Source organism: Battus philenor, unplaced genomic scaffold (assembly GCF_028537555.1).
Source record: "Battus philenor isolate CCGP_79_NKW_IND1 unplaced genomic scaffold, ilBatPhil1.0.hap1 SCAF_20, whole genome shotgun sequence".
Classification (NCBI taxonomy): Eukaryota; Metazoa; Arthropoda; class Insecta; order Lepidoptera; family Papilionidae; genus Battus; species Battus philenor.
The window spans coordinates 12,461,623-12,484,329 of NW_027181683.1; the positions used below are offsets into that span (position 1 = coordinate 12,461,623).

At 36.8% G+C, this 22,707-nt stretch overlaps 1 protein-coding gene across 1 annotated transcript in view; it reads left to right on the forward strand.

Moving 5' to 3' along the window:
• Positions 1–22,707, forward strand: part of fra (frazzled) — a 269,298-nt gene that overhangs the window by 225,775 nt on the left and 20,816 nt on the right. The window contains exons 2-14 of the mRNA XM_068766169.1: positions 10,053–10,233; positions 11,108–11,238; positions 13,109–13,305; positions 13,792–13,946; positions 15,392–15,492; positions 16,593–16,680; positions 17,051–17,192; positions 17,979–18,145; positions 18,933–19,054; positions 20,253–20,255; positions 20,699–21,113; positions 21,361–21,484; positions 22,042–22,212. Coding sequence (XP_068622270.1) covers positions 10,053–10,233; positions 11,108–11,238; positions 13,109–13,305; positions 13,792–13,946; positions 15,392–15,492; positions 16,593–16,680; positions 17,051–17,192; positions 17,979–18,145; positions 18,933–19,054; positions 20,253–20,255; positions 20,699–21,113; positions 21,361–21,484; positions 22,042–22,212 — 1,997 coding nt within the window. The remainder of the gene's footprint in view (positions 1–10,052; positions 10,234–11,107; positions 11,239–13,108; positions 13,306–13,791; positions 13,947–15,391; positions 15,493–16,592; positions 16,681–17,050; positions 17,193–17,978; positions 18,146–18,932; positions 19,055–20,252; positions 20,256–20,698; positions 21,114–21,360; positions 21,485–22,041; positions 22,213–22,707) is intronic.

Consider the following 22,707-nt stretch of genomic DNA (forward strand, 5'->3'; position numbering starts at 1 on the left):
TGTTTATATGAACACCTAACTATCCGTTATTTATCCGTCTACTGTTTCTATACTATGGTTGTCCTGTAAGAAATTGCCTCGTGTGATAAAATCGCCAAATGTATATTTTACTATTATGAAACTATGTATATTTTTAGCGTGTATAATAAATAAAATTAAATTTAATTATACTAACCTGTATGGTATGGCCACATTCAACGAAAACCAGATGACTACGTGGTAAAAACTGCCTAAAGCCTCCCAGAATTCCTAAGAGGGAGAGGGCGTCCAAAAGCTACGTGGTGGTCTAATATCGGAAAGGAACTGGTAACCCTTCAACTTGATGCAGAGACAACCCAGGATAGAGTGGCCTGGTGCAAATTGATAAGAAAACCCGTTTGCAAATAAAGGGAAAAGGGAAGGAAGAAGAAGAAGATACTAACCTGTTATTATGAGTATTATTTATTTATTTTTATTTTAATAGTAAAAAGCTGCAATATATCACATACACGCTGCGGTGGTAACGATCTTAAGACTTGAGTTTTGATATTAAGCAAAATATACAGGATGTTTTGTTAGAAGTATAAAAGCTTTAAAGAAGTGTATATATATATATATATATATATATATATATATATATATATATATATATATATATATATTGTTTCTTTTTTTTTAGCCGATAGGCGCCCACTATAACACATAAGCCTTTTCTAAAGATCGCAACAATGATCGACCTTGCACTGCCCTCGAGTTTGACTATGTCGTCATTTCACCTGGTGCTGGGCCTATCTACGCCGCGTCTATCTGATCGCGATGTTCCCCACCTACTGCCACTTCAGACACGATTCGAGCTACGTCGGTGATCTAGGTTCTTTTGCGGTTCTCCTCGTTTTTCGATAACTCATTTATTGTTAATTAATGTTACGTAATAAATCACGTAATTATTATATAATCAGAAAAAGACTAAAATTTCTGATTACTAAATATAAAAATTTATTATTGTTTAATATCTGTCTATGCAGTTTTTGTATAGCCCAAAAGGATCGCATGCCAATATCAAAAATAAATATATGTATCATAGAATAGAAATAGAAACCTTTAAAATTTTTTGTTAACTAACGGGCTATGTATTTCTACTTTAACCAATCATCCTGTATAAATTATGTTAGTTTGACAACTACGAGTAATTTCTAACGGATTCTAATTTTCATACAATCTAGTAAGCAGACTAGATAATATTTAAACTTTAATTAAAAACTTAAGAAAAGAACCAATATTTAGCCACTTCCGCACATGCAGTGGTAGTCGTGCAATAAAGTGCACCGCCCGCCAGTCCGCTGATAAATGCGTATGCGGCAAACAATGCGAATCACACAACCGCCAAAGCCAAATCACTCAACACGTGTTTCACCCCTCCACGGGGCATCTTCAGGAGTTATGTTACACCGATTAGTGCCAAACACAGAGAGTGAGATTTTCTTGCTTAGGATGGACTTGACACTGAAACGCCAGATTCCATTAAATAATTAACAAGTTGTCTCCGTCCGTTCCGAGAAAAATGCGCTCCAATATGTAGACAAGGTTACGTTGTTTGGCGAGATTTTGTAACATATGCACTCCAATCCAGCACTTGCAGTCTGGACCTCAGGGGTAGAAACTTATTATACTTTAATTACGTACTTATATTGACCCGCTCACAGGTCCTCACGTTTAACGAACCATGGAGAGGTCTAAGCTCGGGATTTGATGTCGAATTAGGAATGTGGCGGAGAAAGATACCGATATAATAACATATAAAAATAAATACATTTAAAAAACCTTGAAAGTTAAACGGTTTTTTTGATACCCATATTGTGGTGGTTGTTGAAAAATATGTACCTAGTCCGCCATATTGGAACGGCGTCCATCTTGAATTTTAAATTTTGACATAATCATCGTGTTTTACCAGTGTAGCCCTTTCATTTGATACCCACATTGAGGGGGTTAAGGAAAAATATGTAATCCGCCATTTTGTATCGGCGGCCATCTTAGATTTATAATGTTATTGATTTTATTATATTGTATTGTCATCTAAATTAAATTTGTGTACTAAATTTCAGATCAATCTGACAACGGTAAGGTGCTTAAATTTCATTTTCTAATTTTGACCCAAATAAATTCCGAACGGGTCGAACTAAATAAAACCGTTTAATAATAATAGACATCGAGACAAATGGCTTCGGGGTCCTTAAAGTTCTATAGTGAAGACAAATGACCAGAAACTATACATAATGTATACACATGATATATACTATATTGTTAGTATATTTATTTGGTACTATAGTCCATCGTGGGTCGTCAACAGCTGGGCATCGGTCACCTTTTACAGATTTTCAATAGCACGTGCTAGAAGTGGCCTGTATCCATTCTATGTTTGACTTTAACAATGTCATCTGTCCACTTTGTGTTCGTCTGTTGTGTTGGTGATCTATGGTCTCTATTTCAAAACCTTAAGATTCCAACAGCCCTGCCTGCCCTAAGCGCCCAAGAAGCTATTAGCTTTATCGCACTATTTAACTAACATAGATATCGCGTTTAGCAGTTTCGACGTGCTAACAAATTAATGACAAACTTATTTGAACTCGCTTTGAAATAAAACGTAAATAAGTTAGAGCCGTTCGCCAGCTAGTAAGAAAATAATGTTTGTTCCACTTTAACGAATGTTCTAGATTCGTTGTACTAATTTAAATTAAAACGACACCGTATACAAACGTAGTTTATTAATTATATTTGCTAGTAGACTATAGAGCATGGTTGCACAGACTTATTAAGACTAGGGGCCACTCGGGCAAATCACGAACTGATGGCGGGCCGGCCGCCAGAAGTATAAGTAATTATATTTTTTTGATTTTATTCTGGAATAGAATTCAATATTTTTCGAATACGAGAGTATTATTTTTGCTGTCGGCGGGCCCACATTCGACCGGTGGGCGTCTGTGCATCCATGCTATAGACCATTGATGTAGATTTTCAATTGAATATGAGGATTAGATACGAGTTTATTATTATATTTTTACATTTGGGATTTGACTACGAGTGAATTAGGAGTGAAGAGCTTGCCCGAACAAAAGTAACCGACATCGACTAGGTGATGCGGCGTCGATTGTCCTTCTTTATGTGGACTTACGACATTGTTGAAGTCTCGAAATATCACTGAATGCGGGCAGCGATGGACCGACAACAGTGACAATCTTTGAAGGTAGGCATAGCCATCATTGGCGAATATAAAGCTCAACGAATCCGCTGGCTTGGTCACTTGGAGCGAATGGGATCGGATCGAAGCGTAAAGGTAGCGTACCAGGAAAAACCGAGGGGTCGAAGACCAGTGGGTAGACCCAGGTTTCGCTGGATCGATCGCGTTGAGGCAGACTTGCGCGAATTGAATGTCAACCAATGGCAGACGATGGCGCAAGATAGAGGAAAGTGGAAGTCTCTCGCTTCGGAGGCCAAGACCCACTTTGGGTCACTGAGCCAGCGGAGTAAGTAGTAAGTAAGTATAGCCATTGGCATCTATCGGTAGATATGATGATGAATAAAACAATGTTATTAAAAACTATAATTTATTAATTTATGAAAGAAAATGGCACAGATGAGAAAGTTTTCACGGGAATCACGCAATAAAGTTATTTACAATATACTGAGTGTGGATTATAGGAAAGAAGGTAATAGAATTTTTAAGACAAATCTTCAGGTGACAGTGAAGGCAGTGCTGCAAACGCATTTCCATTCATCTTAGACAATGGAGGTAAGATTGCAATATCTCAAACAATTTCGATGACAAGATGCAAATTTTCTTATAAGTTACTCGGTGTCATTAGTTTCGTCTTCGTTGTTAGTCGAATAAGGTTTTACAGGTTTTGTAGGATGCGATGTATGAGGGCTGCGTGCGAGTTCGTTGGAGGCGTTGATTCACGGTTCCTCGGTTGCCATGACTGTTCCAACTGAGAACGTTCATCACTTCGTTCAGCTTCAACGTTATCATTTTCTTTCTGTTTATCAGCTTGGGATTTCGGTACACCCAAATGGTTCACCACAGCGTTAAAACCGTTTACATCATCAGCTGTGTAATCAACGGTTCTGGTAATACCATCAGGTTGAAGAAGGGAGTAGTGACCGATCACCGAATCTCCGTTTCTCGATTCCTGCATTCTCTTGCAATCTCCCGTGTACGCATCGCTGACTTCATATGCGATGTCGTACTTTGGACTCGGTTCTTGATACTGGATAGGAAGATACAGTGGTAAAGGTGCTTGGTGTAACACCATGCAGCTGGTGGATACGACCAGAGCAAACAAAACTGTGATTTTACTCATTGTTGATATCTTTAACGCAATCGTATTGACTGTGATTTGCTGAATGGAACACCAGTGAATATATATGAATTGGAATGTAACAATATATTGCATTTCACAATGATGTCTAACCACCCGTGGTACATGACAGCTGATACCGCACGACGGTCTGAACGCAGACCTTGAGGTGTCAAATGATATTCTCAAATTAGTTTAACCGACATTTGGCTACTTATTTGTTCTAAATTTAAATTATTATTTTTTTCCTTTTTAGATTTTTAGTTATTTACTATTCAACAAACCAAATTTTATCTATATCAATCGCGTTTATTTTTATCAACCTTAACCATCCTCGTCTTCTTCGAAATCATGTGCTTGATAGAGCAATCATGATTGTGGGAAGCGATGCACGTTTCTTCATAGCCTTCAAAAATGCCTTTGTATTTAAATTTGCTTACTGTAGTGTCTTATAAATAAAGAACATGTCACTATATCAATTATGTATAAGTTATATCCCTGCATCCGTTACATATTGTGTATCCTTTGTAACATTGTCATTAAATGAACCAAAGTAGTATATCTTCAGGCATTGTTTTCTTGAAGTACACAGTGTAATGTTAATTAAACATTTCTCGTAGGTACGTTACTTTTATTAAGTTATTAATATATGTTTTACAATTGTCCCCGTCTCGCTAAGTCGGAATATTTCCAAGAGAGGCCGTGTTGCCATAGAGCATCCAAGTTTATTCGTCTCACTTCTCTATGCTGCGTTCATACACAGCACAGTTCTTAGTTTCTTAGTATCATCATCATAATTTTAAACGAACACCTACTACTGAACATACGTATCCTATGTAGGTTTCCATTAAGTTGGAAGCAACTGCGCCCAGTCATTCGACGACTTTAACAAGATCTTCTGTCCACCTTACATGTGATCGTACACAAATGATCACTGTATTCAGAGTTCCCCAAACTTTTTCGAGTCGTAGACCCCTTGCCATGTTTTTCCGTGTTGGGTAGACCCCCTACTTACCTGATATTGATTTCCTGTAAATTTCTAATTGTAGTGAAGTTTAGTGTTAAAAACTTAAAGTAAAAACACATGTTAATTTATACATTTATTAATTGAATTTAAATTAAAACTATTCAAAATATAATTTTGTATGTTTTATGTAAAATTACGTAACATTAAATAAACATAAAATCAACTATAAATAGTGAGAAGGATGAACCTGATGCTTTAATAATAAATTATCAACATTTGGCGACAATTCAATCTGTTTTGATATTATAAGATGATGTAAGTAAATAGGTACTATCAGTGTAAGTGTTGAGATCCACTATCGTGGACCCCCATTTTCATTTCATGGACCCCCAAATTTTTTTCGCTGATGTAAACCCCATGCAGGTTGTCAGAGACCCCTAGGGGTCGATATAGACCACTTTGGGAATCACTGCTGTAAATGATTCATTTTACATTCAATGGTGATGAATTAATTTCATATTTTCTTATCATCATTTTCTCTGCTTTATGTCTCTCACTTCTGTGTATCCTAACCTTTTCGGACCCCGTTTTTGAGGACAACTCATTCTCCTATAATTTTTTAGGAAAGGGACTTTGATTTCATTCAGTTTTTAGTTCTTCTTTCGTCTATCACAATATCTGGCATTCTATATTCTCCTTTCTTTCGCATTTTCATTCATTCTTATTTATATACCTTCTATGCATCGCCTTCCATCCTTCGTCACGTTTTATTATCTGATTTGATTTATTAAAGCATTTATTTACAATTCTAATTGTTTAATATGACTTTTTTCTAGATCACAATTATTTTTATGTACTCGTTTATTTCCTCTGCATTTTTATTTATTTTTGTTACCTTCTTTTGCATAATTTTTTCATAGTGCAAGAATCTGACCCTCCTTGGAAAGTTTGAGGTGCAATAAGTAGCACCATCGGTGTTACTTATAAGTCGATGTAATTCTGGAATAATGCTATTTTATCAGGTAAATGCCATGCATATGTCAGTACTAGAGTGAAAGTTCGTTGAATGGAACGAGGTTATGACAATGGAGTTTAAAGTTAGATGAATCCTCACCTTGTTGAATAACTGATCTGGGGTCGTGTCGACCTTGCTGTGTTATTCACGTCAGTCTCACCGGCATTTGTCCCTATGCATGGAATAATACAGTAACACTCGAATACAACTCTAGTACTCGTATATATAGGGTAATTGGTTATTGTCATTACATTTGCTGGTATTGTCGTCTTGTCTCTGCGAGCTGGTTTCTGCAACCAAGCTGCACAGGCAACTTCTCAAGGTATCCCAGGAGACCCTTGATGTCATCAGTGATCCGGGGTAGCCCTGTATGGTGCGCATGTACATCGAAGTACATGGACAGCAGTCTCGCATTCTTCCAGGCACGCCCTGTACAGAGAACTATCTGTAACTCCTAAAGTAAATAGGTGTTTGTTAAAAAGATCATGAAGGGTTAATATTCCTGCTACCAGGTGTAGTCAAGGTTGACAGCTGAAGCAGGGTATTGGATAGCCGGCACTCTTCATGACTCGTCCATTACTTACTTTGTCGACTCCTAGTATACACCGATACTAAATCTGGTCTTATCGATTTATAGTGGGATGAAGGGCTCTGGACCAACTATCATGCTTGAGCTTCTCCGGGCCAGTTCATCTGCAGCATCCTTGCCTCTGAAGCTGCTGTGACTTTTTATCTACTGTAGTGTTACAAGGTTATTAATGTATGGTACACCCTAACCAAAGGTCTACATTATAATTATTAGTAATGTTGCAATAAATTTTCATTTGACTTTTAATTGTTTTTATTAACACGTTGAACGCCAGACTAAAAACCATGTTTAGTTCAGTGGGCCGCGACGGACACCATGTAACTGCCATCATGTTGGGTCCAAGAGGCCGCGTCGGACACCATGTGTCAGCATGCCCTCGACCACTTCAGAAGCCTCTAGGGAGCCAACGGACAGTGTTTCGACTGTTTTTACCGAGGCATGTGACCCGCGCGGCCCCGCAGATAAATAATGGGTAAATCGCTGTTTCCGTAAGTCGACCATTATTTTTATGGGTTTTACTGACAATATTTGCAAAAAAACACTTTGGCGATTTTTTGACGATTTTCGATTTAATGGTCGGTCGTGGCCCCAGGGGACAGTATGCTGTCGGACACATGGTGTCCGCTATGGCGTTCAACGTGTTAAACAAATTTTTTTTTCACTATTATTACACGTCAAGAGAAGACAGAAGCTGAATTAGAGTTATATTGATTTCCCCTGTTAGGATATATTTGAATTTGAAAGGTACAATATACAGGGTGATTAGTGATAGGCGTAATATCTTTAAAGGGGTGAAAGTACAGTTCAATTTCAAAGTTCAATTCAAAAGTTAGTAATGTATGGTAGCATTGAGCGGTGGTAACCAAGCGATAGAAGACTAAGACTAGATGATTCTAGGTCGCGGGTTCGATTCTATGTATTGATTGAATTGACACTGCTTACATACGAGTTTCGTCAATTGTTCGTTTTTATATATTGAATAGTTTGAAAGAGTTTATCAATATAATTTTAAAAAATAAATAAAATTGTAGTGCCTGCTTGTAATGTTAAAATAATCGCTTTTTGTTACATACAAATGAGTACATATACGATATAATATTATTTTTCTATTTTTGTGTCTGTCTGTTTGTTCCGTCTAATCCAGAGTTCCCCAAACTTTTTTGTGTCGTAGACCCGTTGCCATGTTTTTCCGTGTTGGGTAGACTCCCTACTTACCTGATATTGATTTCCAGTAAATTTATAACTGTAGTGAAGTTTAGTGTTAAAAACTTAAAGTAAAAACACATGTTAATTTACACATTAATTAATTGAATTTAAATTAAACTACTCAAAATAAAATTTTGTATCTGTTATGTAAAATATACGTAACGTTAAATAAACATGAGACTGCGACTCTCAGGTTTTTACAAGTTCAAAATATATTGCGAATACCGACATCCTATAACTTTTCAACACAATTTTATAAACATATATAATACATTTTTTACTTCATAGGTACTTTTATAAATAATGTAAATGTTTTGATATTATAAGATAGTATGATGTAAGTAAATAGGTACTATCAGTGTATGTGTTGAGATCCACTATCGTGGACCCCTATTTTAATTTCATGGACACACAAATTTTTTTTCGCTGACGTAGACCCCTTGCAGGTTGTCATAGACCCCTGGGGGTCGATATAGACCACTTTGAAAATCACTGGTCTAATCTCTGAAATGGCTGGAGCAATTTTGACGACACTTAATAAAGAGTAACTTAGGCTTTTAAGGTGTAATATTTATTTTAGATAAATTCTTAAATAAAAAAGCTAGATATATTTATTGTTAAATTCCACGCAGATGAAGTCGCGGGCACAGCTAGTTTTCTAATGAAAGATTAATAAAATATCGTCTTTATTGCAATTAATATATGCCGTTAAGCCAAACATATCAGGGACGAGTAATCAAACAGACCGGGCGAATAACAAAAGCTTTGTATTACAAAAACAAACGATAACCGGGGCCAAGTGGCACTTGAGGGATTCCCCCCGTTGCAGAGGCTCGAGGGCACTTACAGGCTCAATTTTATGCCGTTCAAAGATGTCTAATGATTCTAATGCAACCAACAAAGATGTCGGAGGGTTAAGTTTAAGGCTTTTTGTTGTTGAGTGGTTAATGGCAGAGGTTTATTTCAATAGATGAATGGAATGAATAGTTAAACTGGACGGTACATACAGGGTGATTGGTATATGAGTAAAAGTTTTAAAGGGACGAATCACATTATGATTAATAATTGTTATGATAAAACTATACTGCCTGAAGATATTGTCATGTCGCATTCCATTAAAAAAATGTAATATATTTTAGAATGATTTATATAGGATGTTTGTAAATAAGTGTAATAGCGTTAAAGACTTTTGCATAAAAATAATATGTACATTCGATATGTACTAGTTTAATTTATTACTCTGTTACATATAACTATTGGTACAATCACTCTTTACCAGTTTTACCCAACGTAGGGCCCACGTCCCACAGGAGGGCAATTCACACGTATTCAGCTCTTTCGCTTTTGTATAAAAATGATGTTACAAAGGGTGGAGTAAGAATTTTAGAAAGGCTAAGTTGAGACATGGCACATAAAGTTTAATAAACACTGCTTTATACAGAGTGATCGGAAATATTTATGTTGAGAACTAAAATATACATTTACTTCTTCAAAGCTGGTACATTTATATCCGAAAAAAAAAAAAAATGTTTACTCATTTATTGACTTCACGATATCTGTGGAACCTTTAGTCTAAGACATGGAAGCACAGACCGCGGCCCGCCGGTTAAATACTGGTGGCTCGCCGACAGCAGAAATAATACTCTCGTACATTTGAAAAATATTGAATTCTAATTATTATCAATTCTTTATTGTCTTTAATTACCTATACTTCTGGCGGCCGGCCCGCCATCAGTTCATGATTTGCCCGAGTGGCCCCTAGTCTTAATAAGTCTGTGCAATTAATATTTATTTCGTCGAGTAGATGTATAGAATAAAATAAACTAAGATTGATAAAATATTTATATATATATATATATATATATATATATATATATATATATATATATATTATAGCATGATATGAAGTGGTTTATTGAAGTAAACAAGAGATGGTTGTCGCAGGAGGCGAAGAGCAGTCGGTGACGGTGCGGCTGACGTCGGAGCCGAGCGATGCTGTGGCGGCGCGGGGCGAGCGCGTCCTGCTGGCGTGCTCGGCAGCAGCACCGACACGGCTGTCTTGGCGCCACTCGGCTTCCGCCCCACCTACGCGCGATCACACTCTCTCAACATCAGACTCATATAGGTACAGTACAAACCTTCTTTACAATCTGATATATTTTAAATTAAAAAAAAAAACTGTATCTAAGACTTTGATTTGTGAGAAAGAATTGTGGCGTGCATATCGCGCGCCACTCAAACACCAAGCTCTTACCCACGTGACCGTCAATCGCATCGCGGCGGCGGCGGCAGTGGAACAGATAAATGACAGATGGCGCCACAGTAGACGCAACGAAAATCTGCATCGCGCTGTTGAGAGTCTCCGCGCTCATTATAAGGGCTAGCGGAGGTGCGGTCAACACAGCAAGAAGCAACTGAAGATCAAGAAGCAATTGACGAACAAGAAGCTACCGAAAAACAAGAAGCTACAGTACTACGACCACTCTTACAGAATCAAGCTTATTGAAGTTGTAGTATATAAATGTGAAGTTTAACACTAAACCTACCAGTAGCGGTCAAATTGACTAATTTTTTATCCCATTTACACGTTTTTTAATGTTATATTATTGTTATCAAACTATATAACTATAAAATAATATAAACAATAAAACAAGAAAAATCTGTTCGAAATGCGAAAAATATGTTAGCGGCAAGGAAGCCAAATAATATGTATGCATAACATTCTGTATAAAACTTTGATTTTATTTGTTTTTTTTTTATATAAAGAATTTAAAAGTTACATAAAATAAAATGAACGAAAATTTATGAAAATTCTTTATTTTATACATATTTAGCAACAAATCAATTTTACTTTTCATACATTGAATAATCTGCATTGAATAATGAAATAAATGAAACTTTTTAATTACCGGTCAATTTGACCCCACGCGGTAGAAATAGATATACAAGAATTGTCGGTAGGTTTAGTGTTAATCAGAAATGATCCGTATATTTTTCAGGAAGCAGCTGTCGAACGGGTCGCTTGTGATAGAAAGCATGTCTGATACTCTCGCCGGCCAGTATCAGTGCGTGGCAACCCTGGACGGCATAGGCACCATCGTCTCCAGGATAGCTACAGTCTTCCTCGCAGGTAACTGCTAACCCATGTTATGTAAGGTTATGAATGATGAACTGGCAACATTCTCATAAGTAAACGTTACGTGATGACAAATTATAACACTACATGTCTATACAGGATGATTTGTTATAGGTGTATACATAGAGGTATAAATCATAGATGCATATGTACTGTCTGTTATTGTATGGTACACCATATTGAAAAACCAATGGTTTCAAAATTAATAAATAACATAGTGAAAATATAAAAAGAAATGCGTTTCGTTCGTTCGTAATTTCAAACGCTATGTACGTTTCAAGTTCTTAATTTTCAAACGCTATGTACGTTTCAAGTTCGTAATTTTCAAACGCTATGTACGTTTCAAGTTCGTAATTTTCAAACGATTTGTACGTTTCAAGTTCGTAATTTTCAAACGCTATTTACGTTTCGTTATGAATGTGTCGTTATGTACACGAGCAGAACAGATTATTTATAATCACATTGAAAGTTACCTTCTAACTAATTGTTCTATTACGTTTTTCCTTATAAATGATATAGTAGTAATAAATTACTATATACAGCATTTCAGATAGATCAGACCACATCAAAATGAACTGGATGAAAAGAGATTGAAGAGAATAGTGATCGCACGTGAGAGGAAACATCTGACTTACGAATTTAGATACCAAAAGAGCACGCAATTTGAAAATGTTTCCGACGCGCGTAATCTTGAAGGCTGTGTTTAAATATTAAATTAAAATTAAAAATCTGTTATGTATACAGTCAATTATTAAGATGGTCTTTAAAGGCTCTATAAGAGCAGCGAAATATATTGATAACAATTGTTCAAATATCCTGTTATAAGAACTGCATATTCGTGAGATAGGAGAGTGTAACCCAATATTTGTGTTTGTGTATATAGTAGGGCCCACGAAGGAAGGCTTTCGTGAGGCTTTGAGGCAAATAACATGGAACCTGCAGCCTAGTAAACTCTGAAAGGTTTCCAAATGAGATTTTGCTTTTCAATATTTAATGCAACAATAGTAGATCACATACTAAGTGACGATCTTTGAGGGAAGACATATGATAGTGGTTTAGACGTTGACTACGGACTTCTTTGAGAGATGCTCGTAAATAAAAACGCTAGATGCCTGGTAAAAGCTGATATCTGTTCTTGCAGGGCTACTACCATTTATTAGTCTGCTGCATTCCAATATAAAAATACACCGATATAACATGTTTCAGGGTGGTCATTAATCAAGTTGATTGGAGATATACCTATCAATCAATACCATTTTGTCTCGAAAGGCGAAATAGTAACCTAGTGGTGTATAAGTATCATCTAGTTTAGCTCCGAAATGAACAATAATATTTTACTTTTTTATGGCCCCCGCTATTGGAGGCCTCTCGTACCCCTAATTAGTTGGGATCAGGGTCTTTGTTTACAATTAAGTTTTTCAGATCTTTCATCTTTATTCTTCACTCACCGTCATACTTGTTAATTTCTTTTATTCTTACCTTATTTCCATCACAATATCTTTCATTTTGTTCTTTCATTCCTTTTTGCTTTTATCGCCTTCCTTCCATCATCTTATTACTATTAGGTAAATTTTTTTTATTCTTTATTTTATTATTTACATATTCTTTTTTATCACAGTTTTCTTTGGGTTGTGCTTTCTTAATACATTACTACACTTTTTTAATTCTATTTTTCCTGTTATTAATTGACTAGTTATTAATGTGCAGTTTATTAGGTACCCACTTATCTATACTGTTTTGTTTCTATTAACAGTGTCACTCGCCACCCTATGAGCAAACGATAGGAATGATGGGCGAAGGTTGTGGTCGCCCATCATTACGGTGAGAATAATAATATTAAAATCTATGATCGTTTTGACTTCAGAGCTTCCAGAAGTGATAGAAACAGTTCGAACCGTTTCCGGCGCGCTGGGAGCGGGGGCACTCTTGCCGTGTGGGCTACGAGCGCCGACTCGGCTAGCGATACGTGTAACTCCAGCTGCGCGGACGCCGCCGCCAGAGCGTCGCGTATACGGTGCCGCCGGGAAAACACACACACCGCCGCCCGTTCTCAAACTAAATGTAAGTATATTTATGTTTAAATAAGATACATAGTCTTATCTGATCATATCTCTTCTTCTTCTTCTTCTTCTTCCTTCCCTTTTCCCTTTATTTGGGGTCGGGTCTCCTTATCTATTTGCGCCAGGCCACTCTATCCTGGGTTGTCTCTGCATCAAGTTGAAGGGTTTTCAGTTCCTTTCTGATATTAGATCACCACGTAGCTTTTGGACGCCCTTTCCCTGTTGAATCTGAATCTGATCTTATCAATAATGAAAAATAATAAAGTGTATGTAGAAATCGTATTATAGAAGCAACAAAGACGCCTTGTTCCAATAGAGAACGAATGAACTAGGAAACGCTTCAATTTCTTGACCAACTGTTGAATTTCAGTCCGACTCTTCTCATCAAATTAGTTTCCGGTGGTAGATAACTACTTACAATGTTAAAATAATTGAAGAAATGCATCTAAATGCGGGGAAAAATTTCAAAAAAATGTATCTGATACAGGTGACGTGGTTGAAGAACGGGTCGCCGATGCGGATGGATTCAGAACGTGTGTCGCTGACTCCAAGTGGGGCGTTGGAGATAGATCCACTCAGGTCACACGACTCCGCGGTCTACCGCTGCGTCGTCACCCTAGCTCACGCGCCTGGACCTCACGTGTGAGCCTATATTCTTTCATCATCTTCATTTCAGGAGTAAGGCGTCAGCCGCTGATCATAGGTCTCCCCTATAAATTTCCAACATGACTGTTTGTAAGCGGCTTCCATCCATCGTCTTCCGAGAACCTTTAGGTCTAAATCTAAAGTTCCTTCTCTATGATCGTTAAGATTTCTCATCCTTGTATAAAAGAATCATTATCAATATAATTTCAGCAGCAACACCTCCACAGCTGGACTGAATAAGCCTCTAGATCTCTAATAAGACCGTTTACAAGCAGCCTGTGTCGTCTACCACAATCCATACAAGGTCCAAGAACTAGAAAATTTTTTCTAGATGCTTGTTTTTTATTGCTAAATACACATAATACAAGGTAACTCGACATATCTCATTCCTATATGAAAGAAAATATCATCATCAACGTCATTACTCCAGCCGTGAGCAGTCCACAGCTGGACATTCTTTTATAGAATCCCAATAAGATATATTTAAAGTGACATTCAACATCATCCAGCCTTAACAAAGAGGATTCAAAACTAAGGAACAAAAGGAAGCAAAGGATTTCAAAGAACGTGTTCGAACGAAATGTAATTTTAAAAACTGGATATTTATGTTTAGGGCGTCGTTAAAATAGATTAAGAGACTAGTAAACACTGTGCAACATGCAAAAACGTGTGCAAAAATATTCAGATATATTTAACGTAAATGCAAAAACAAGAGGCACAAACGCTGTATGTAGAATAAAGATTCAAAGCGAAGGATACGCTGCGCCTGCCGATCCCTGACTTTCTAGAACCCCACCCACCATTCTAGAACCTGTACCTTTTTCACCACTCTTTTAATTCACAGTATTTTATAACTATTCTTCTGTCGTGTGAAGAGTGGTTGTTGCTTCGTATGAGAAAATAACAAACAGACTTGAACTTCAAACCGAACCTAATTTTGAGTATAAATAACGATAGCGCGATTTAAACGATTAGTGGCACCATCTATAAGTTTTTAAAGAACTATTAGTAACAACTAATGAAATTAATTTAATTTTAATTTTTAGCGCCTTGAAAAGATATTTTTGTCTTGATATGCCACCAATTCGTTAATTTTTTGTATAAAATTCGTTATTAATATCTGTAAGAGTCACGTGACTAATCTGGTATTCTAGAAATCCATAGATAAACAAAACTAACTGATGTAGTCCAGAGGAATTGGCAAGTTAAAATGGCCTTGAACAGTTCGTTTAGGAAGAAGACCACGGACCTTCAGACCAGGGACTTCAAGAGGTTCTATTGTAAATCTATCGAGAAAGCTTATATTCAGTTGTGAACGTTATACTGCTGAAATGATGGAGTTAAAACTTACTTGTCCTGATTTTCTTTTCCTGGCAATGGGATCAAAACATTCAAAAATTCTATGTGAACATGTCTGATAGTTGTGTTCTTTTATATTGCAGTAACGGTCCAGAAATCGATTTGCGTGTCAACACCGATATATCGAGCGTGGAGACTCCGCCCCGGTTCATAGCTGTCCCACAACCGGTTACGGTTATCGAAGGTGATCACCACAATATCATTTTTATTCACCGTCGAAAATTAGAGCTTTGGCATTTTTCCTTATAGTTCATAGTTGTTTTAAAATAATGTTTCCCAACGTTGAGCCCATAGGGGGAAGGGAGTTTTAATTGATAAGGAAAGTTGAATTGACTCTTTACGAGCTTAATATAAAAATTATGAACGTGACATGGGGGAAGCGGGCGTATAAATTTAAGAAAGGTTTAGGTCAGGGCATAACATTAAAAAGTTGGAAAACACTGATCTAATCAGTGTGATTACTGGGCGAAAACAACTTAACACGTGTTTTACGGGAATGGAATTAAACAAATTTTGAGGAAGTTTCTTTCTTAATTTAGCTGTTTTAATTTAGGCGTAATATTATAATAATTTTGTTATTAAAAAAACTACTACACACATATGTGCAAATATATGTATAAATATATTTATATGTTTGTATGAAAACTGTAGTTTCAGCCGGCGTCGATAGATGGCGCTAGTTGTTAGACGTATAAAAGGGGCACCGCGGAGAATAATCGATGTTAATAAGAAGGCTCGATAACGACACGACATATAAATATATATATATATGTATATATATACATATATATATGTATATATATATATATATATATAATCTATTCAATATTATGACTAAGATGGCTCAAGGCGACGTCCCCTTTTGGCAGCCAAAAGAAGGCCATTTTGGCAGCAGTGCTATTCTCAAAGAATATTATATATATATTTTTTTAAAATTTAATGATTATTTTAACTCCCGTTTCATGGACCACGATTTTATTATTTATAGCAAAGAAAAGGTCTATGTAGGACACAAAAACTAAATATTTTTATTAAAATGATTATTGTTAAGTATGTTAATTTTTTCGTATTTGTTAAAAAAATTTCCATTGTATGCCGGCTGTATCTTATTACATAAATATATAATATACAAAGCATATGTTCGCGAAAATGAACGGTGTGCCATAGCCGAGTGCCGGTTTCAATTTAAATTTCGAATGTTTACTATTCCATAGATATTAGGGATTTTACATTTTCATATTGTAACCGTTAATGTTATTCAGAAGTTGTAATATGATATCGTAGGTGCGTCTGTTACGTTTGACTGCGCCGCAGTGGGAAATCCCAAACCAGAAATGATTTGGCTGAACAACGGTGTTGCCATTGATCTCAAGTAAGTAATCATAATAAAATAAATAATAAAATATTTGCCAAGGAATATTCCGTGGCATTTATTTAAAAGTTATATATTTTAGTCTGTTCTGACATTTTAGCATTAAGATTAGGCTTTAGTTATTTTGATTTTATAAAAATTGTAAACATATTAAAATCAAGCTGTTGTCTTTATGAGACAACAGATGGCGTTATTATAAAAGTACTCGTATTTTTCTTATAATTTATTACACGTAAATAAACTAGACTGTATACAGTTCCATTTATTTACCATATCAAAATAGATAAAAACCTGCACTATTAATAAAAACATTTCCAAAGGAAAGAAATTGTAAATTATTCTAAATGGTTAATAATATTTATGGGCACAGTGATCTGGATTCGCGGTTCTACCTGGTGGGATCAGGGTCCCTGCGGGTACAGTCAGCACGCGCCCTGGACGCGGGCGTTTACACCTGCCGAGCACACAACCGCCTGGACTCCGCAGACCAGTCCACGCAGCTTCAAGTCCTTGTGAGTTCATTTCCTTATTGAGTCTCTCAGTGTATTTTGTTAACAAATAAATAACTTTTCAATTGAAAAGAAACCCGTAACCGAAGACTTTGTTTTGGGCTTTACTCCAATCAGAACATTCCAAGAACCTTGTCATCTTAATTTCAAGTCTCGGAAGCCATTATAGTGGAGTACGATTTGGTCTCTGTTAGTATTCAGAAGTGTCATGCAAAATATATATAGTACCAAACTCGGATGGGCAGCTTTCGGATAGCTCCGAATCAACTCGTCCAAAATACCGCAATGTTTGAAGACGAAGGTCTTTGACCAATGTGTGTTACCAGTGATGACATGCGAATCTGAGACGTGGTCACTTACGACGGGTCTCATAAGAAGGCTCAAGGTCACCCAGAGAGCAATGGAGAGGACTATGTTCAGAGTTTCACTGCAAGGTGAAATCAGAAATGAGGAGATTCGTAGAAGAACCAAGATCATCGACGTAGCTAGAAGAATTGGTTGTCTGAAGTGGCAGTGGGAAAAACACATCGCACGTGCACCGTTGGCCGTTGGAGCCGAAAGATTCTAGAGTGGCGACCACATGTCGGTAGACGCTACGTGGGTAAAACTTCCACTGGGTTGATCAACGACATAATTAAGGTATGGTAAGAATGCGGGCAGTGCAGCCCCAGTCATCTTGGCGATCAATGGGGGGGGGGGGATATTTAGAAGAAGATGATTAAAAAGAAATTCATAGTTCGTGTTGAGTTTTCTTTAGTATTAATGAACGTAAATGAATGTATTCTATAGACGGCGCCAAGGGTGAGCCTGCCGGGCGGAACAGTTGCGCGTGCGCATCCTCGCGGTGATGTCACGCTGCGCTGCGACGCACGCGGCCGCCCCACCCCCGTCGTCACTTGGCTCAAGGACGGCGAGCCGCTGTCCCCCAACAGTCGCGACATCGCGCTGCTCGACGGGTAATGTCTTAAAGAATACTAGGATCTCTAGGACCTCAGAGACCTTGGACTTATCATCATTATTTGAACCATAGGACGTCCACAGCTGGACATAATCTGCCCCCTATAGTATATGTAAGGTACACATCAAACATTGTTAAATTTCAATTAAGAGCACCTGTTGAGTTTCTGGTCGGCTCTCCTCAGCAGATCAGCATTCCGAGCCGGTGGTAGCTTATTCACAATAGACACTGGCACTTTATAAAGTTATATATTTTGAATTTGAATATATTTACAATATGATGTGTTTGAAGCAGCTTGCATCTGGTGTTTTCTGTCGACCCCCACTTTTCGTGTTTTTCACTTCGGTATATATACATATATATATATAAAACTATTTTCTCTAATAATTTTATTTAATACTCCGCTTTGCTTATTTAATGTCGGTAAAGCAGTTTCTGTTTAACCTTGACACTTCATAGATGGCGCTGTTAGTAATAATGTTATGACGGCGTCCATTGCAGTCGCCGGTCAGTAAAGCAGTTGATACTTGAGATGTTAAAGTGATTATTTATAATATTGAAGAATAAACTTTTAAAGGAATCTACAATTTAAATAATAACTTTAAATGTGGTTTCTCTGTTTTCAGAACAACGCATATTATTGTTTATTTGATGCATATACCTACATAGTCGAGAGAAATTGTCTTATAAAATGACATTTGAAATTTATTATCTATATTATATGTTTAAATTTAACTTTAAATAATGTATGATAAAAAATATTCTCATTAAAAATTTGCCCCCAGTACATCCCTGCGCATACAGGGCGTGCTTCGAGTGGACGCAGGCATGTTCCAGTGCGCAGCGAATTCAGCTGCTGGTAGTGCTGTCGCAGCGCTGCGGTTGATCGTGCTGCCGCCTGGGGACGGTGAGTTTGCTGTTGAGATACAAATAGATCAAGTCTCAGGTCACGGTCTAACACAAGCACTTACCACATGACACAGATAACACAAGAGCACAGGCACCAGTACAAAAACCGAATAAAAACGACTGTAAAAGTGCTTCATATATTTCAGGCTTTTATCCGGTTTTTGAAGAAACTCTGATCCTTGGATGGAAGTAAAGGTTTATGTGCGGTTTATACCCAATAAAACGGACCTCTGTGATCATCATAAAATTACAACTAGACCAAATAAATAGTATTAGGAACTTCTGTTTCTCTCCCTTTTACTATTTGGAATAACCTATCCCAGGGTAGTCCAGCGGTAGACGACTGCGTCTTGAAATTGTAGGTTGCGAGTTTGATTCAATGTTATATAATTCACACTTAGTGCATTAATTATACAGGATTATTACTGCTCAAAAACAAGTTCCCTGAGGATGAGCAGCAGTATTTTCAGCGTACTATAATATCGTATTGGGCTCGCCAAACCGTCTACCATAGATATCTTTAAGAGAGGTCAATCTCTTGCAGTGGGCGTGTATCAATTGAATTCCCAGGGTATCAGCTATTAATGCTATCTCTGTCCTCAACCCTCATGGAGCATCATTCGTGTCGTTATATCTTTTTTTTTATGCCCCCCACTATTGGGGGCCTCTCGCACCTCTAACTTATTGAGATCAGGGACTTTATTATTCAATAATTTTTTCAGTATTTTCTTTATTAATCACTCTCTTTCACGCGCCACAATATCTTCCATTCTTTACTTTCGTCCTTCACAATATCTTTCGTTTTGCTCTTTTATACCTTCTTTCTTTTCTCGCCTTTCTTCCATCATCTTCTTACTCTAAGGTGGTTAGGTACATTTATTTTATTCTTACATTTTATTTTTATCATTCTTAATACATAACAATTCTATATATAATTTGTCACACATTTCTTTTTATTTTGTTAAAATCGTTTATATGATTTTTTATTTCATTTTTCGTTTCTGTTCCTACTTGGTTTTATTCTTATCAATTGCATTGCCTGCCACCCTGCGAGCAAAGGACAGGAAGGATGGGCGATGTCGTTATATCTAGTGGGAGTTTAAATCCCACATTTTGGACACCGACCCATCTCCCTCCTATACCGACGACATTGTTAAGGTCTTCATTTTGATAAAAGCAGTCTCCTCCCCATTGAGAATGTTTGGGAGTGGTCTATGTACAATAGACAACGTTCTTTGGCTGATATAATGATGGTGAAGAAGATTCTGAACGCCCGCGACTCTTGAAGACTCCGTTTGTGGAGAACACCTTTGTGTGGGTATTCCTATAATAACTGTCCAAAAATATTCTGTTTAACTGATTTTAGACGTTTGAATTGTGAATATAAGGAATTTTAACTGTACTATAATAGAATTAAATCGATTAATCGATCCTGTACGGTGTTTAAAACGTTGAAGCATGTGTTAATATATTTTGGTAATATTGAATATCCTAAATCTATTTTATCCTGTTTTGGTTCGTAGTCCTCCAATTTTGTTTTGTTTTAAATTTTTATTTCTTCCATTACTAATACTTTGTCGTCTTATTTGTTTTTTTATTTATACAATTTTTTGTTTATTTTTTATTTCCATCCCATTAACAGATACCGACAAATCCAAGTCATCAATCCAAAATGCGGGTAATCCGAATAAAAAGACCTTCTCCAATTCCACCCATGACATCTTCAACAGCCTTGTTCCCTTCGCTCCCGACCCGACCTTAGAACCAGCGCCTGAAGACCTGGACTTCCTCGGCGAGACATCTTCAGCGTACACATCAGTCCCAGAGGTAGACTATGACGAGGAATATCCTGATGGTGACATTTCGTTTCACGCTGACGAAGGCTTGGATCTGGACGAGCTGGGGCAGGGGAACGCGACTATAGTCTCTGCGCCCAAGGGCTTAAAGGCTGTTATCGTGAAGCATAGGTTCGTGACACTCAGCTGGGAGGAACCGGAACATAGGATGGAGGATATAACAGGCTACGCGGTCGTTTACAAAGTCAAAGGAAGCGAGAGGTGAGTTTTATATCGTATTTTACATAATAACGAACACATTTTCATTGGTTTATTTATTACGACGTAAAGACTATCATCTGCACTATATGTGGAAAAGCAATTACAGAAGCCTTTAGGTTGACAGTCATTGGAAAAACTAACAAAAAAACTAAGAAACTGTAAAACAAAGATATTTCGTGAAACTTTATATGAATTTATTTTTATCTTGTTTTCGTTTTTTAGTTTAATTAAAACATTTTAATCGCAGAGAGCGCATCGCTCGCGGAAACCCACAACGCCACGAGATGAACGTGGCATCTTTACAACCCAACACCACGTACCAGTTTTCAGTGATCGCCTTCACGCACCACTCCCACTCTCCAGCTACGGAGGTATTGTTTTCTTCAATTAACTAAAAAAAATACCACCTTATCTATACAGGGTGATTTTAGTTACAGGTGCAAAGGTTTTATAGGATGTATTCTCATTTTCTCTTAGTTATAGTACACCTTGTCCAAAAATCTGTGGTTCAAAAAGGTTTTTCGAATAACGAATAGAGTAATATTTTTAAAATTCGGATTACTACATATAAAAATTAATCATTGTTTACTATTTGTCCCTGCAGATTTTTTACTTACAGAAGTTATTATAATAGCTTATTCCATTCTGATATATAACACAATTATTTCATAGTGATCACTTTATACAGGGTGATTAGAAATATGCGTAAAAGGTTTAAAGCTTTTTGCTGACGAATGAGCTATGGCATGCAGTAGGAAAAATTAAATCAGTAAAGCGATGAGTCCGTATTTTCAGAGGGGTCAATTTGACTGGTCAATGTGAACAGAGCTTTCTGATTTACTATTACGGCTAAGTTAAATTACAACGATAAGCCTGAAATGTCCGTTCTGCTTTAAAAATGCTGCTGTTATAAATATCATTCCTGCAGCTTATAGAAGCGACTACCGCTGAGGAAGAACTGACTTATGGTCCACCGTTGGATGTACGCGTGGAGGCGCAGGGTCCTCACGCTGCTCGTGTCTGGTGGTCACCACCAGCTCCCGCCCCCAACGCACCAGCCGCGCCACCACCAACGAGATACGCAGTCTACTACACCGACGTGAGAATGTTTCACTTTTTCACTTGTCCACCGTAACTGAAGTGTTGATGTGTATAAGTAAACGTGTAATATAAATAAATCAAACTACTAAGAGCGAAACTGGACGGTCTATATGTACACCTAACCCTTTATTACACTAGTTTTATGTTCTACGAATCCATAATTTCTTTAAATATACATGAAGTGTACATTAAAATTTCAACGTTATCTTGTTAACTTAACATTATAAATTTAATTTCAGATACTTAAAAAACTGCTGCCAATTACAAAGATTAAAATAAAAAATCAACAGAGACCATTAATAACTCACGTATCTGAAATCGTCTAATTAGTAAAAAAAATTAAAGTAGATTTTTTAATCGATTTTAAATAAATGCTTCAGAGTTATAAATAGACATATTTGAAGAAGAATCAAAGGAGAATCATAAAAAATATAAACAATAATGTAAAATAAAATATATAAAAAATGTAATATTGTAAAATATGTGACGAAGA